The sequence below is a fragment of the Castor canadensis genome, chromosome 13 (genome assembly GCF_047511655.1).
Source record: "Castor canadensis chromosome 13, mCasCan1.hap1v2, whole genome shotgun sequence".
Lineage (NCBI taxonomy): Eukaryota > Metazoa > Chordata > Mammalia > Rodentia > Castoridae > Castor > Castor canadensis.
In genome coordinates, this window is record NC_133398.1 from 3278327 (window position 1) to 3295154 (window position 16828).

The following is a 16828-nucleotide window of genomic DNA, read 5'->3' on the forward strand; positions in this document are numbered from 1 at the left end:
TCACGTATGCTAGGCAAATACTAAACCACTGAGCTACATCCCCAGCCCTTTGCCCTGGCATTTGAGACCTGGGTTGTAGTGTGGGATCTTGGCTGTGGTAACAGACCTGTCAAGTCACATGTCTAGAGTTGTATTTGTTAGCTTTCTCATGGCTGTGACAAAATGAGGGTGGAAGAATTTATTTTGCTAAAGGCTCAGAGGTGTCAATCCATCATAGTGGGGAGGGTGTGTTCGTCAGAGCAGCTCACATCACGGAGCCAGAAAGCAGGGAGAGAGAGCATGCCTGTGCTGCAGGCTTCTTCCCTCTTCCTTTTTTATTCCATCCGGGCCACCATCCTAGGGCATGGTCCTGCTCGCATTCGGGGCTGGTCTTTGCCTTTCTCTGGAGACACAGATACGCTCAGAGGGGTGCTTTACTCCTCTCCTAGGTGTCTCAGTCCAATCAACTTGGCAGTTAAGATTTACCATCTTGAGGGTTCTGCTCCTTCTGCAGCCAGCAGAGCCCCTTCGCACGTTCCAGGGAAGCCCCCCTCCTGTTTCACAACCATCTGGAGTGCGGTGAACTGGTGGCCTCAGGGAGGTGGAAGAGAGGGATGAAGGGGTGAGCAAGGTGGAGGAAAGAAGGCATGGCTCCCCTTCAAGAGCTGGGTTGAAAGAGAAGAGGTCGGGAAGCAGGGACGGGAACAGTGTTCCAGCCCTGGGAACAGTACAGTCACAGGCTTGGAGACCCAGAATATGTCAGACCTACATGGGTTTGCAGCATTCACAGCCCGGGCCCACCTTGAGGAACAAAAGGGGAGACAGGGCAGGTCCCCCTGAGTCCTCAGGGAAGGTGGTAGTGGGGCACCCTGGGGAAGAAGAGGAGGGTTTGGAGTCAGTTTCTGGGAAGTTTACTGAGGCTGGGACTTGTCTTAGAGGCCTGACTTGGAGGGCTGCCTCTTCCAGTGCCCAGGAGGCTCAGTCTTGTTTTGGTTGTCATCTCTGGAGGTGTCTGGGGGAAGGGCTTATTTGTGCTGTTTTGTCTTACCCCTGCCCCCCCGCCCCGCCCCAGCAGTGGGGTCCTTTCCTCCTTTGGCCTGTGGCTCTGTGGCTCCCACCTGGACTGGACCAGACCCTGGGCTAGCTCTGGATCCTGTTCTCCCTGCCCAGTGAATGGGCAGTTTCCAGACTGTTCCTCCCTGGGTAAAGCAAGGGCATGGGATAGCTCAGACACCACACTGGGGGTTGAACCAGTCAGTAGGTGGTAAGAGCTGGTGCAGCGCCTGGCACAGGCCCAGCACTCAGCTGTTTGTTATTGGAGAAGGTGAAAGTGCCCCTGGCATTGTTTAAGCACCAGTGTGAGCAAGACTTAAAGTGTGGGGACTTTCACTCGTTACAGCAATGAAGTACGCTGTTGGCTCAGTCCTTTCTGCTGCCCGGGTGGACAACCCCAGCCCCCATAGTACACTGCCTGTGTCTTCCTTTCCTGAGTGAACTCGGGTCCTGTGACCATGGCCCTTGGCAGGCGCCAAGGAAGGAAACTTCTCCCCTCCCAGCTCCCGCAAGCAGGAAGGGCCATCCAGCTGCCCAACCAGGCATGGGAGACTCGCCGAGGGCCTGCACAAAGGCAGTCTGGTTCATTGCTGGCAGCTGGCTCCTCGTCCTGGGTGCGTGCGAGCCCAGGATTGGGCTCAAGGGAAGGAAGTGTTCATGTTAAATCGTCCAGACATAATGGAATCGCTGATGCTCCTCAGATCAGTTCCTGTGGCGTGCTGCCCCTGTTTAGAGAGGTAGGTGCGATGTGGCTGGGCATTCTCCCCGAGGACCTCCACCATCCAGCCATCTCCGTGGCTCAGTGCTGGGACTGTTGGCCTTGTGGTGGCCCTGGGGATGGCCTGGGAAGCCTGAGGTGTTGGGGTGACCACTCAGGCTGTTTTAGACAGTCTGGTTCCAGTCAGATCTGGGCTCCTGAGAGCCTCAGTTTCCTCATCTTGGTTCAGCCTGCCAGTGGAGCCCCGATGGCTGGTGCAGAGAGGCGCACGGCGGTGCTGATGGTGGTCAGGGTCACATCCCAATTCCATCTGCTTGCTGTTTTTAGAAGTGATGTTTCTGAGAGTGTGATGCCCATCGAGCTGCAGTAGCTGTCCTGGGAGGCTGCACATGCCTTTGAGGCCATCATGAATCACTGCTGTTTGGGAGGAAAGTGGGGTGGTTGAGAGAGGTCCACAGTTGGAGACACCTACAGATGCTTCATAGATACCCATTCACTTGTTTATCCATCTACCTGCAGTTGGCTGGCTATTGTCCAGGGTAACGGAGACCCAGAGAGCAACTGGTCTCAGCCTCTGCCTGTGGCGTGCCTGATTAGCTTGTCTCCCCAAGATCACCTGCTCATCTCCCCACAAGTTCCTCATGTGACCTATTCCAGCACCTATTAAATGCTAACGATGCTTTTAAAAGTGGGTTTTGGAATGAGCACGGCATAAATATGACAGGATGCTAATTTGTTTCCCCATTTTTTTATTGATGAAAGATGTCCCCAGCTGCCAGTCGAGCTCCCATTGGCACTCAGCAGTGGCCTGGGAATCGGAAGCAGAGGGACCACCTGCCAGTTACTGGTGTAAAGCACCTCCCGTTGAGATGTTCCCAGAGGACTTCCCATGTCCAAGGGTGCTTGCTAGAGCTTCTCTGTGGAGTGCGACAGTGGGACGCGGGCTCCCCAATTCCCAGAGAGATCCTGAGGTATTGAGAGAAAGCCCCATTTTCTTCAGGGCATGGAACCACTCCTGGATGTGGTGTCTAGGTGTCTCTGTGGCAGGAGTGGCAGGGTGGCTGCTCTACCCCTGGCTGACTCTGCTGGAGTGGCTGTGACAGAGAATTTAGTGGCCACAGTCTCTCCCCAGCTCCTGGGTGGCAGGTTCACTGCCTCCAGGGTGGATGATGGCAGTGTAGTTCCTAGAGCCATGTGGGTGTGGCCTTCAGCCATGCTGACTGGTCAGCAGGATGTCTGTGCTGTGTGGATCTCCAGGCCTTGCACGCAGGGTGTGTGTGTGAGACTGTGGGAAGGGGAACCCTGTGTCCCTTTTCCAGGGCACCCTGTCTCAGGGACCTATGGGCCTCCTCAGAGAGGTGGCCCCAGTTCAGCTGTCACTTTTCCGAAGCTCCATGGAGTGGGCAGTGTTCTGCCCATTTTACAGATGGAGAAATAGGTACGGAGAAGACAAGAGGCTGCTGAGTGGGAGCAGGCTCAGAGCCCAGTCCACCAGACAGGCCAGACTGTCACCACTAGGCTTGCCCCCTGTGGCTCTGAACTGGATGTGGCCATGTGCAGGGGGCCAGAGGCAGGTGGGAGTAGGAGGCTATAAAGGATAGCTTAAAAGTCTGGTGTGGAGGTCAAAGCATCCCAGATTTCTGCCATCTTTTCCACTAGTGACCTTGGGCAGGCCAGGGGACCTCTTGGAACCTCAGTTTCTTCCTCTGTAGATTAAGAATCGTAATGACTCAGGGTTGCTGTGAGCAACCCAATGAGCCTCTGGCCCCAGGCCTGGTGTTCTAGAAAACCCTCAGTACAGTGGAGTCTTTGTGATGTTCATGAGTCAGTGTGTGGAGTCTCCTAGAGGTCAGAAGGGCCCTGGAGCTCTGGGCTGGACCCTCACATAGAGGTGTGATGCCCAAGCACGCACAGCGTGGGGCTGGAGCCAGAGCCAGGTCTACACTGGAGGCAGTGCTGGGCACCAGGCCACACAGCTTAGGGGGCTGGCATGGAGCTGTTGCAGAGGTCCACCTAGGAAAGTGTCCTTGACGAGGCAGGCCTTCCCCAAGCCCCCGTGAGGGGCCAGTGGCCACACCCCAGCTGCACCACTGACCCTATGAACCCTGGGCTGCCTGTAACCCGACTGCTTGGAGGCTTGGCCTTTTTAGTCTGGGGAGTGGGGTGATGGATGGCACCTTTTGGGGCCATGGGAGCATCCTGCCCAGTACACGGTTAGTGCTGAATGTCATGACTCTCTCCATTGCCGTGGTCAGTGCCCAGGCCACCTGCATTCAAACTGCAAATCCCTTGCCTCGCCGTGTGACCTCAGGTAAGTGAATTTGGCCTCAGTTTCTCGTTTTGTGCTGCTGCCCTCTTGGGCCTCAGTTTCCCCCTCTGTACCTACATCTCAGTGTTGAGCTTTGTAGAACGAGGCAGGCCTGTCCCGTTCTCCATTCTGGTCTTGCTCTGAGAGCCCGGTGAAGGTGACACGGGTCGGGGGATCCCTGAAGCCTTCGGGCTGCCCCTCCTGGCTGCCATGTGCTCCTCTGCAGGGCAGGGAGGACTGTCACTAACGGTTTTTGGAATGAGCCTGGCATAAATAAGTTGTTTTCAAAGCCTCCATAGAAGGGGCCATGATGGGGCTATGTGGGCTCAGCCGTGAAGCTTCCCCTCCAGGGTGCACCCCGCCCTCCCTGGGGCTCAGAAGGCAGGGCTTTGGTTCTGCTTGGTCACTTACGTCCCATGCTGCCCCCCCCCCCATCCTTACAAAAGCTGAGTGGCAGATGACAGTGAGCAGCAGCCTAGGCTTGTTGTCTGGCTGAGCCTGGGAGGCCTGTGGAGGGGGGGTGGGCATGGAGCCTGTGTCCTGGCGTTAATCTCATTTCAGCCTGGTTAGATCCAAGGGTGCTGGCAACTGGCCGGGAGAAACAGTAGATGTTTCCAGCATAGGCTGCTCCAGCCCCAACTCCTCGAGGTGACTATGAGACTAGGAGGCAGAGCCCAGGGAAGTGGGGAGTAGGAAGGGGTGATTCACACCCCCTCCAAATGTCCTAAACACAGCGGACCTTGCTGCCTGTCACACCCAGGAGAGCCATTTGAGCCCTGGGTCCCTCAATACAGGGCCAGGTTTCTAGGGACAGACCCCCCAACCCCTGGGGTACTTGCTGGGCTGCCCAGAGAAGGGGCACTTGCCTCTGGATGCTGGGGAAGCAGTGACCACCCTGTGGAGGGCCCCCAGGCCTGGGTAGGCCAGTGAGAGAAGCATGTAGCCCGTGCCTCACACTGCAGGGACACAGCTGGTGGTCAAGCCTCACCTGGCCACAAGTGAGAGCTTGGGCGAGGACAGGGAGCTCCTAGCCTTATTCTGTCCACTGTCTGGGCCGCCTTCACCCACTGTCTCTCGACTTGTGTCGTGGATAAGCACCACGCGGTTAGTTCTGCTGCCTCGGTCCTGTGTCCTCCTCTCACCTCAAACCTTCGAAACTCTTGTTCTAGAATCTGAGCCTGTTCCTGCTGGGGGGAATGGAGAAGCTGTGACTGGCTAGGCCCTCCTGGCCCTGGGCCATGGGAGAAAAGATGGCTGCCCACTGCCTGCCTCCATGGAAAGGGAGCGGAGCCAGGAGCAGGGCATGACTTGCCCTTCTCTGCCAGGCAGTGCTCTTTACCCTGGGGCTTCAGTTTCCCTAAGTGTGCAGTAAGGGACAGAGGAAGGGCCATATAACTTGTTCTGGGCCACTTCCCAGAGTCAGGGATGCTGATAGTACACAGCGTGGCCGGGGAGTGGGAGCACACCTGAGCACAGATCCATCTCCATTGGCCTCCGTTCTGGAGCAGAGACGGGTTTGTTCCTCGCTCTTGCTGCTGTCTACTTTCATGTGGAAGTCCTTTGCATTGAGTCTCTTTGCCTCAGTTTCCCTTTGTGTGAAATGAGATGAATAATTTGTCCCTGTCTTGGCAGATCCTGAAGTCTGCATCTGCCTGTGCATCTGCCTGGGTGCTGGGGTGGCACCAAGCTGCACCCAGACACATCTCAGAGGTTAGGCTGGCCTGAGTGGCCGCGGGTGGGGGTGGGGTGGGGGTAGGCCGCAGAGGCTGGGCCCCTGGGCAAGGGACGCTGGACTGTTCTGAACCCTAAAGGAGGCCTGGCCTCTCTGGCTGTGATTATGGTGAGGACCTGTATAATTAACTAAAATGGGAGACTGAGGAGGAGTTACAATAAATGCTTAGTGGAAATTAGAGACAAGCCTTGTGCAAAAAATAGTTGAGCCAGGCGGGGAGCCTCAGCGTGTACTGCAGGATAGGGCAGCAGGAGGGGCCTGGCGGTCCGGGTGCAGCTCTCCCCTCCCCCTGGTTCTCAGACTAGGTTGTGTGTCGTGTCCTGTGGCTGCCTAACAAGTGCCCAGACTTGGTGGCTTCCAGTAGCCGAAGCTTACTGTGTCAGTCAGTGGTAGAAGCCAGAAGTCCAAGGGCAGAGAGTTGGCTGTGTTGGCTTTCTCCTGGGGGCTCTGAGGGAGAATCTGCTCCAGGCCTCTCCCTACGTCTTTCTGGTGACTGCTGGCCATCTTGGTCTTCCTGGCCCATAGCTGGGTCACTCCAGCTCTGCCAGCATTGTCACATGTCCTCCTTGTGGTTCACTCTCTTCATATCTCTCTTTTTAAATCTTTTTATTGTGATAGTATATATAGGTATATATGTATACACACATGTATAAAACAGAATTTCCATCTTAACCTTTCCTTTTTCAGTGTTTGTTTAGAGACAAGGTTTCCATATGTAGTCCAGTCTGGCCTCAAACTCTCAATCCTTCTGCCTCCACCTCCCGAGTGGTGGGATTACAGGAGTGAGCCACCACACCCAGCTCCATTCTCACCATTTCTCAGTGCACAGTTCAGTGTTTAAGCACATTCACGGTGTTGTGTGCCCTGGATCACATCTACCTCCAGAATGGTTTCATCTCTCCAAGCTGACATGTCTTCTTCAGCACTAGCTCCCCACCCTTCCCCAGTCCCTGGCACTCACCCTCTACCTTCTGTGCCTGTGATCAGGACGTCTCTAGGAACCTCATGTGAGTGGAATCCTGTGTTACTTATCCTCTTGTGTCTGTGTTCTTCAGAATCATCAGGTCATGGGAGACAGATTAAGGGGAGTTTTAGGTTCGCCTTGTCTAAACAGCTTTATTAGCCACAGGTGACCTTTGAGCTTAAGGTATTTAAAATAAAATTAAGTGGGGAATTCAGCTTTTCAGTTGGATTAGATACCTTTGAAGTGCTCAGTGGGCACTTGTCTACTGGGTGCCCTGTTGGACAGCACATACACAGGACATGACCGACATTCTAGATGGTTCTGTTGGAGATTACTGCTCTAGTTAATGGAGGCTGAAGAGCTGACAGCTAGAGTCGTGTGATCCTGGGTTGGACCTGTGCCACATCTCTTTTCATTTTCTATAAAGGACATTCTGGTTGTGCTTAATCTATACAGAGTGGTGACATGTAAGTCAGGTCTATAGCTAGGTAACCGTGGTGTCTGTAAGTTTCCTGATGGTGACAGTGTGCTGTGATCATGGAAGAGGAGATCCCCCTTGTAGGAGCTGCATGCTCAGGTGTTCAGGGATGGAGAAATACTGTATTTGCAGCAAATCTCAAATATTCAGAGGAAACTAAATATATATAAAACGTAGACACACGCACACACACCGTAGGTCGCTGGGCCTCTGCCTGCTGGGGAGAGACGGAAGTGTGTGTCTGGCCAGGGACAGCGCTCGCAGGGGCTGCTCGGTGCAGCTTGGTTTGGGCCCTGAGCGTGTGCTGAACCAGCGCTCGCAGGGGCTGCTCGGTGCAGCTTGGTTTGGGCCCTGAGCGTGTGCTGAACCTTAAGCTCTAGGTTCTGATTCCCACCTATCCTATGCCTGAATGTCCACTTATCTAAATTTCTACTGAGCAGGGATGGCTCTCTGCAGTTCTCTGAAAACTGGGCATTTGTCCTTGGAAGGGGGTGGTTATTGACCATAACTGGTCTAAAGCCATGTGTGCTGGGGCCTTGCCTCATGGATGCTGTGCTAAACTGGGTTGGGGCTGATGGTTCCCCTGTACTAGTCTCTGTGTGCCATCAGTGCCCGAGACTGGCCAAGTGAGGCAGGTGCAGCAGGAGACCAGGCCTCAGAAGCACTAGCCCCTCCACCAGTCTCATACGTGTTACCATCAGCAGATAGGATTCAAACCCAGGTCCCAACACTCCCAAGCTTGCACTGAGGCCCCGTTAACTGCTGCCGCGTTAGTTTCTTTGCGGTTCTTAGCAGGAGGACAACAGTGTCCTGTTCGCTTCCACCACACTAACCCCCTACCTTCTGCAGCAGATGCAAGTCAAACATCCCCAGTGGGGAGCTCAACTGTGGGGACAATGGGTAGAAAAGAGGTGACCAGATGTCAACTTGGAAGTTTTGGCCTATTTCTTCCACCGCCTCCTGCTGTGGCTGGCACATTCTGCTCTCTGGGTCCTCCATGGCTTCCTGTGGGATGGCTTGTGGCTATTGACTTTGTCAACTGTGAAGTAATTCGGGAAGTCTCTGCTGCCGGAAGCTGTGTGTGTGTGTGTGCATGCTTATGCATGTACCCACACATGTGTGTGACGTGCCCCAGCCATCCCTGACGACTCAAGGCTCCCAACAGGTGCTCGGATGTGCCTGGGAAGGGGCACGAACAAGCCAGGCACCTTCTGCATGGCTTGAATGGGGGACAGTGTGTTGTCCCAACATGGGGAGGCCATGCTGGGTTCTGCTGCTCCATGGTCTAGGCTAGGCTGTGGAGCCGGTGCCCACTGTGGTCCAGGCTACCTCCCTGGCCTTGGGTGTGGGATTCTTTCAACTGCATGCGTGGTTTCCTCCCTGCTGGAGCCGGATGTGCTGTCAGTGCTGGCACACCAAGGTAAAAGCTTGTGGTGGCTACTCTTATTTTCAGACACTCCCACCTCACTAATCACCTCCTTCTCTCTCTAGTTCCTGTGTTTGAAGAACATCCGCACCTTCCTGAAAGTCTGCCATGACAAATTTGGACTAAGGAACAGTGAGCTGTTCGACCCCTTTGACCTCTTCGATGTACGAGACTTCGGGAAGGTGAGTGGGTTCCTTGTGCCAGCTCCAGCAAGTGTGCTTGAAGATTGAGCGTGGTGGGCCTCAGGGGCACAAGGAGCCTGGCCTTCGAAGCCAGAGCCATGTGTCTTCCCTCATACATGTCCAGCAGATGCTGGCTGGACTGTGGCACCACTAGGAGGGTGCAGAAGCCAGGTTTGTGCATTGGGTGGGGCTTCGGGGAAACCTTTCCTCTCTTTATCAGGAGGATGGCAGGTGTTTGAAACCAGGTGGGTGGAGCAAGGTAGAGTGTGGGGGAGCACCCACCGATGCAGGGCAATTGAAAGCACAGCAGGCCATGGTTCCTCTGTTAAGTGAGTTCGGTCAGCACTGTAATGTCTTCTGGATGGACAGGGGGCTGAGAGCTGAAGCACTGTCTTGTACCCAGGTGGTCCCATGTCCCCGCTGCTGTTGGCTCGGGCTCTGCAAGACCCCCACTTCCCAGACCAACACAGTGACTCTCCACCTGCTGATGGGAAGCGGCAGATATTCATTGCCTGATTTACCCAGGGACCGGGAGCAGGGACAAGGTGTGTGAGTTGTGCGTTACAAGCTGCAGGGGGATTTCGTGTGTGCCAGTGCTGAGAAGTCAGGTCCAAGAGCGGCCCTTCTGCAAGGTGCTGTGAAGTGTCGGCTTAGCAGCCATGACTAGGACCAGAGCCACCTGGGCCGGACAGATCTCCTCCTCAGTCCTGGGATTTTCTCTTCAAGACCCCATCTCTGCGTTAGCCCAGCTCCTGGAAGCTTCTGACCAATCCTACATGATGCATGGAGGTCCCTGTGTCACTGGGCAGGGATTGAGTTCCATGCAGCAGAGGGTCTCCTCTGTCAGCCAGGGCTAGAGCTGCAGGAGCTTGGTTAGTGCTAGGCTGGAGTCCTGTCCTGTAAGTGGCTCTCAGTTCCGCAGATCTGTTTAAAATGGTTTGGAATGTCTTCCTGGTCTTGTCGCTGTGAATAGCTGAGAAGGGCCCTGGGCAGGGGAAGCCAATGACCTGGACTCTGGAGGAGGCTGGAATGTACACACACACTTGTGTACACGCAGCTGTCACGTGTTCCACACACATTCACACGCACTTGCACACACACACTCATTCACACCACATATTCGTGCGTAAACACAACCACTGATCACACAGATTCACAGACATCCACCCCTCCCCACCCAAATGCACATAGCCAGGCACTCACACTTACATCCCCACCTCCATGGCCATACCACATGTCACACTTGCTCACACACACACTCAGACACACACACTCACTTGCAACTGACACCAGAAATAATTGCAGAGAGAAAAAGACAGGAAAGTCCTGGCCAAGCACAGGACTAGCAGTTAAAATCCAGAGTTCAGCATATAATTTCATTTTGCTTTCAATTTGCTACAGTGGAATGCAGTGATGTAAGACATACATAAATCTGGATTAGGCTTCCATCATGATTGGCCAACTGTGTGGCCAGCAGTTTGTGAAGGGACGCCCTTGTCACCGTCAGCAGTTTGCAGGAGGCGGCTTTGGCCAAGTAGTGGAGGGGTTGGGCCAGGGACTTCTCCCTCTGGTCTCTGGTTTTCTGGCCACCACTTCTGGCCTCTGGCCCACCACCAGATGATCAGTGGTGGCCCTCTGCCACACCCCCACAGCTGCTTGTGGGAAACTGAGAGTGGACAGTGGAGTTGGACCTTGAGTTACAGTTTGGACTCTGGGACTAGTGGTGACAATATCACTCTTCTCCTCAGGCTGGGTTGAGGGGACCTGGGGTCCCACCTTGTGCTCTGCTTTGAGAACCAGGGGTCCAGAGACGGGCAGAGCTGGAGAGAGCTGGCATGGCTGTTCATGGCTGCCTTTCACCTGCTGCCGCCGCCTTTTCTGTTCAGTCCTGAGGTCAGAGTGGCTTTGTGAATTGAGCTTCACTGCATCCCTGCTGGGTGACTTGGGTCACTGACATAGTGCCTTCTCCACAGTGTGTGTGACCCTGAGAGGTGGAGGGGGCCAAGGAGATGGACATGCAGGAAATCCCTGGTAGGGGCCTGGCCATTGTGGGTGTTCTTCGGGTGGGGGTGGCTGCCAAAGTCTGCACTTGTGTTGGTGGGAACCAACCCAGCCTGTTGCAGGGAGGTGGTGGTCTTCTCCCTGCTGTGTTTTCCTCCATTATGTTCTTTGTAAAGATGGATCACCCACCCCACTGGAGGATCAAACCCGGGAGTTGAGCGGTGGACCCTGATCTCCAGCAGGCTAGTGTGAGTCCTCATGCTGTCCTCATCAGGCTGTGGCTTAATCCAATGACTCAGTTTCTCCATATGCCATTTGAAAATGGCAGTGATAACACCACCCCCGAAGATCTGATGAACATAGTGAATCATGTTTGTGGCTCTCTTACTGCCCGCCTGGGGCAGGTGGCTGTGATCCTGGGGCTCTGCTTCTCCCTGGCTCCACACCTGAGCTGGCCCTGTGTCCTTGTTTTGGCCATATGTGTGTATTGGAGAGTGATTGGGGTGCTGGGTGCTGGTGCCCTGCAGGCAGCGGAGCTGATCTGCTCCTGCCCACCGTGGTAGCCAGCCTGGTGCTAGGCCGGCTCCTCTGGTTTCCTGTGTCCATCTGGTGAAGTTTTCTGCTATGGCCTTCCTCCTCACCCAGCAGTGACGATGAGGCTGGAGCTTGTTCTGGGAGGGGTGAGACGGAAAGGCCTGGGATCAGCTGGCCCTGGCTGCTGAGGGGACGAGGCCCTGGATCGGGTGACGTTCCTTTCTACCTCTCCTTGCCTGATGTGTCTCACTTCCATTTGTTGCATTCAGGGCTCAGAGTACACTTACAGAGTAGCTTGGCTGTCAGTCTCAGGTTGCTTTATAAAACGCGGTGTCTTCCTTGTTACTCAGGAACATTTGTAATGTTTCATGCCTTGTTCAGGCTCCGTTGTTCATTTTCTAAGCAGCTGCCTCTCAGTTTCCCAAGTCTCTCATGTGGTTGAAGTTTTTCTTAAGAATACAAAAGACATTCATTCATTCATTCACTCACCCTTCCTTCCTTCCTTCTTTCCATCCTTCCTTCCTTCCTTCCTTCTTCCCCCTCTCCGTCCTTTCCTTCCTTCCTTCCATCCATCTGTCCATTCCTCCCTCTTTCCATCTACCCATCTATTCACCCTTCTCCATTCATTCATCATCTCTTTACTGGCTAAGCATTTATCGAGAGCTGGGAGGACTCGCCTGGTCTTTGCCCTCAGCAGGACACTCAGATTAACCGCTGTGTAATTAGTGGTGGAAGAGATGAAAAGAGGCCATGAAGACTTCAGAGCCTTTGCCCAGGGTTGGCTGCCCCAGCCTCATTCAGCCCAGACCGAGGAGTCTTCCGTGTGATTTCATTGTAGAAAGGGTCATGCCCTTGTAAAAGCATGGCACAGCAGCCACCCCACATGTCACAGGGAGGATAAAGTGGACAAGACACTCCCTGTCAGAAGTGGGGCTGGTGTGGCCGTGTTTTCCTGTTCCTAGACCAAGTTGGCCCTTATGAGCTATGCTGGGTGGTCCCACTCGTTGGCCCTCCGGCTTTCTCTTCACCTTCCTGTTAAGACTGAGAGCTTCCTTAATCCAGGAGGAACCCAGGGAGGGGCCCCTGTGCTCTTTGGCCATGTTCTCTCTGATCTCTAGCCCAGGGCACCTGGAGAGACCCCTGGATCCTTGGGAAGTCTTCCTGGCTCTCCCCTGCACCTGCCTTCCAGCGGGTGGTGACGGGCCAAAGAGAGCTGGGCTTCCGAATCTGCAAGACCTTGGTTGCCTGAGCCTTTGTTTCCATGGGAACAAAAGGAAGATCATGGCTGTCCTGTTATGGCATTGCTTTAAAGACTTAGTGAGGAAATGACCCCACAGGGTCTTGTCATTTTTATTAGTATTTTCTTTCTCCTTTTGGTCGCCTGCCCTGCAAGCTCCAGAAGGAACTGAGGGATCCAGAAAGTTGGTTTCAGAAGTGTTTCTCTTTTGGCTGCCTTCCCTGGTATTTTTCCGAAGGATTGCATTCAAGATATTAGGTTTCTGCTCAGATAAGTCCTGTCCGGGAAGCTTCCTGTGCTGCTGGGGTGGAGTGGGCCGGCTGTGGCCGCCTGGCCTGGCAGTGAGGCCAGGCTTTGCTGATGAAATCAAGTTGGTCCACCCCCTCCCTCCCTTTCTCATTCGCCTCGTGGCCTGCTTCTGGGCCGTTGGTTGGTCCAATTGCGTGGTCCCAAAGGTGGGAAGGAGTGCTGGCGGCTTCACGGGTGGCCACCGTGGCTGGTTCTTCCCGGGCGTGGCTTGCCCTGGCTGGGATCCCATTGGAAGTTTAGAGGAAGGATTCTGGTGAGGATTTTGCAGGGCTTCTGCCACTTTCAATCCTGGGACAGTGCAGATAATCAGGGGAGTCCAGGCACCACCTCCTCGATGTGGTTGTTTCACTCAGTCCTCTCCAAGTGCCATGATGTCACGTCTCATTTCCCCCATCTTACAGAACAGGAAGTTGAGGCTTGTAGAGGGCAAGCAACTTCTTGCTAGGGGACACATGGGCAGGAATCTCTTGGTTCTCCAAACCCTCTGTCCTGCCCTCTCTTCCAGGCAGTGTCAGAGCCTAAGGAGGTAGGGAGTCCCCATGGGCTTTGCCAACACAGCAAGCACCTGGCCATGGTATCGTCATCGGGTCAAATCAGCCTCCATCACCACCTGCTGGGCCGTGCCATTCCCTGGGCTGCATTTCGTCGTCTGTGCAGTGAAGACAGCTGTACCAGCTTCCTCTCTGGAGGGGGCAGTGGCTGTGTTATGGAGAACTCAGGAGCAGGGAGCAGCAGGATGGAGACTTGTCACAGTGTTCATTTTTGCCTATCATGGGAGCTTGCTTGCTGCACTGAGTCAGGGCGGAAGGCTCTCATGTGGCGAGGGTGTCCTTTTCTGCAGAGGAAGGGGGCAGAGGGAGAGAGAGAGAAGGGATGAATTCTCCTAAGCAGCCTACAGTCTGCAGGAGGGAAGCTAGGACGCACCAGCATAGCCCTGGTTGTCTCTCTGGGCCTGTCTCTGTTCTGTTAGCTCAACTCTCCTGCCAGCTTGCTCCTGCTTCTGTGGAGCCCCTCTGTCGCCTCCCATCCCTGAGGGTCCTGGAACCCATACACAGCTTCAGTACATTTTCCATTGAATCCATGGGTCTAATGGAGGAGGCCTGGTGCCTGGTGGTTTGTTCTTCCCTGCATAGGAAGGAAGAGCCCGTCACCCTGAGCAGGATGTGTGTTCAGAGTGACTTGTTGGGTGCTCCTCTGAGTGTCCTAATCAGGGTCCTGCTTGCCTGGGAACCTATAGCCTGGGCAGTGCCGTCCACGGCTGCTTCTCAAGATCCTGCCAGTTACAGAGGGTCATAGACCTCCTGACAAATTACTTTGTTTTCATGAAGACACTGCTCGGTGCAGCTCGGTGGACACTGCTGAAGTGGTAAAACCTGGCCCTCAGTCAGGACTGGGGGATGGACCGCCCGCTTTCTGACTGGGGAGGTTGGTGCAGGTCTGCAACACCACTCATCCAGGTGCCTGTCCTGAGCTCCATCCAGGACCCCCCCAGTCCCTCTGTCCTTCCCTTTCCACAGAAGTCAGGGAGTCCACTCTAACGCCAAGCACCAGTGTCCTGCAGGAACCTCAGGAAGTAAGGAAGGAGACCAAGGCACAGAGGGCAGATTGTCTTACTCGTGCTCCACGGGAGCAGCAGAGCTGGGGTCGCATATGAGTCCTGCTGATGGCAGTGGTCACACTCCTCTCTGCTCTGTTGTATCCCTTCCCTTCCTCCACGGGAGGCAGCAGTTTACAGGAACCCGGCCCAAGTGGATTTCTGCCATAGTCTACAGGTGAGTAGGAAAGACAGGCTGGAGGCCAGGAGGCCATATTGGAGGTTAGGAGGCAGTGAGGAGGCCAGGAGATGGATGATACGGAGGTCAGGAGGCTGTGTGGAGGCCTGGAGGCGGTGCAGAGACTGGAAGGTAGTCTGGAGGCCTGGAGGTGCTTTGGAGGCGGGGAGGTGGTATGGAGGTTCACAGGGACATTTGGGAGAAGCAGTGAGAGGCCTGCACTGGAGTGGAGGCACTGTCAGTAACTCCTTCAAAGACGTGCAGTTCTGGCCAGCATCTGTGTGGATAGAGGCCGCCAGCTACACAGTTCCCTCCAGCTGCAGGTTTCACACCTCTCTGGTCTCGGGCGGGTGGAGCCGTGCTGAATCCACTTTTTTTGCTTTCTGTGTGGCATTTTGCCTAACATTTTGCTTAAAGGAAGAGTTCTGAAGAGGCTAAATGCAGAGTTTGAAGCCATGGGCCAATCACAGCTGAGGAAAGTTGCCTCCCAGTTTCAGCCTAGTGGGGGCCTGGGATGCTGGCAGAGGGGACCGTGGAGTCACCAGCTCTGGGGATACCAGAATGCTGTGAATGTGGGAGGCGGCACAATCTGCCAGCATCCTGGCTCTCTTGGCTGTGCCCTCTCTCCATCCTCTGCTCCACTCCTCCAGTCCACAGCAGCCGTGGGTGGGCCCCTTTCCCAGGAGATGGAAGAGCCTGGTCCTCACTGCCACTCCTCCTGAGCCCAGGCAGGCAGCACTAATCCATTCCTGCACTTCCCACAAGCATATGAGCACAGCACCCGACTTAGCTGGAACTGTCACCAGACAGGAAGCCAGCTCACTTCCTGGCCTCCCATCTGCTCCCCTGAGGTTGCCATGACCCCTTCCATTGCCACACCCCTCCCACAAACACCTGCCCATACTGTTCTCTGGACTTCTTGATGTGGAGGCCTGGGGAGGGGGCATGCTGGTGCTTCTGGCAGCCACGTGGAGAAGTGGGGCAGCTGAGATGCCATGTGGGCTCGAGACAGAAATGGGCTCCAGATGGCCCTGGGCTGGAGCCCTGGGCGGCCTTACATCTTGCAGGCGTACGCTACCAATCTGTAAAGTGGGTCCAAGGACTGGCCCTGTCTGAGGCCTACTGGACGAGGAGCAGGGATGAGACAGATGCATCCATGTGTGATGTGTCCTGTGAGGGGCAGCTCTCGGAAGTCACTCTAGGATTGTTCTAGCCCCTACTGGACAGGCGGGTGCTGCCTCTGAGCGCAGCTGCCCAAGTGCCAGCCTCACCCAGCCTCTCATATCCTGATCCACACCTGCCGTCCACCTGCCTATGTCAGGGGTTCGACAAGCGTGTGAAGATGCAGCCTGTGGACATCACTGATTTCTCAGTTCAGCATCTGCATGGATGATGGATCCCCAAGGCCCTGTCTGGTCAGAGACGAATGCAGGAGTAACTTGGGGTATTGATCTCACACCCCTTAGCTCTCTGCCCAGGCCTGAGTCTCCATGTGTCTCTTCCCTTTAATATTTGTTCACAAAATTTGCTGAAGGGCTGGTGGAGTGGCTCAAGTAGTAGAGCACCTGCCTCATAAGTTCAAGGCTCTGAATTCAACCCCCCAGTGCTGCAAAATAAATAAATAAGTAAAAATAAAAATAGCTGAGGGGCTGGAGGTGTAGCTCCACCGTGGAATGTCTCCCTAGCATATATGAAGGTCTGGGTTCCAGCATCATAAAAAAAAAAAAAAAAGATAATACAGAATTTGCTGAGTGGAAGACTTTGTGCTCACCCCAGGTGCTTCTGCTGGCCGCCCGACGGCTCTCAGACATCCCTGCTGTGCTGAGTTCATTTGCACGCCCAGCCTCAGTGCCGGCTGAGAGACACTGGTCTTTTTGCCACATCTACTCTGCTCTAATTGCTTATTAAAATGTAGCCACTGTGGAGCGGGATCAGCCTCGGGGCTCCCGGCTGGCAAAAGCCTTCTGAGTTTCTGCCTGAAGACATTTCCTCCTTTTCTTCTGCTAGCAGTCGTCACTTTGGGACATTTCTGCGCACCCTTTCAGAAGAACTGGACAACCAGACGTGCTGCACACAGGTGCACGGAAACATGTCCACACACGCGGGATTAAACCAGCCCCTTGTGTGTTAAGCCA

General features: G+C 54.7%; 1 protein-coding gene across 5 annotated transcripts in view; it reads left to right on the forward strand.

Moving 5' to 3' along the window:
* Positions 1-16828, forward strand: part of Vav2 (vav guanine nucleotide exchange factor 2) — a 173353-nt gene that overhangs the window by 26815 nt on the left and 129710 nt on the right. For 4 of the 5 annotated variants that reach the window (XM_074052876.1, XM_074052877.1, XM_020177354.2 and 1 more), the window contains exon 2: positions 8724-8840. In XM_074052876.1, coding sequence (XP_073908977.1) covers positions 8724-8840 — 117 coding nt within the window. Of the gene's footprint in view, positions 1-1158; positions 1770-8723; positions 8841-16828 lie in introns of those variants that run through there. The other variant, XM_074052875.1, reaches the window with a different exon arrangement.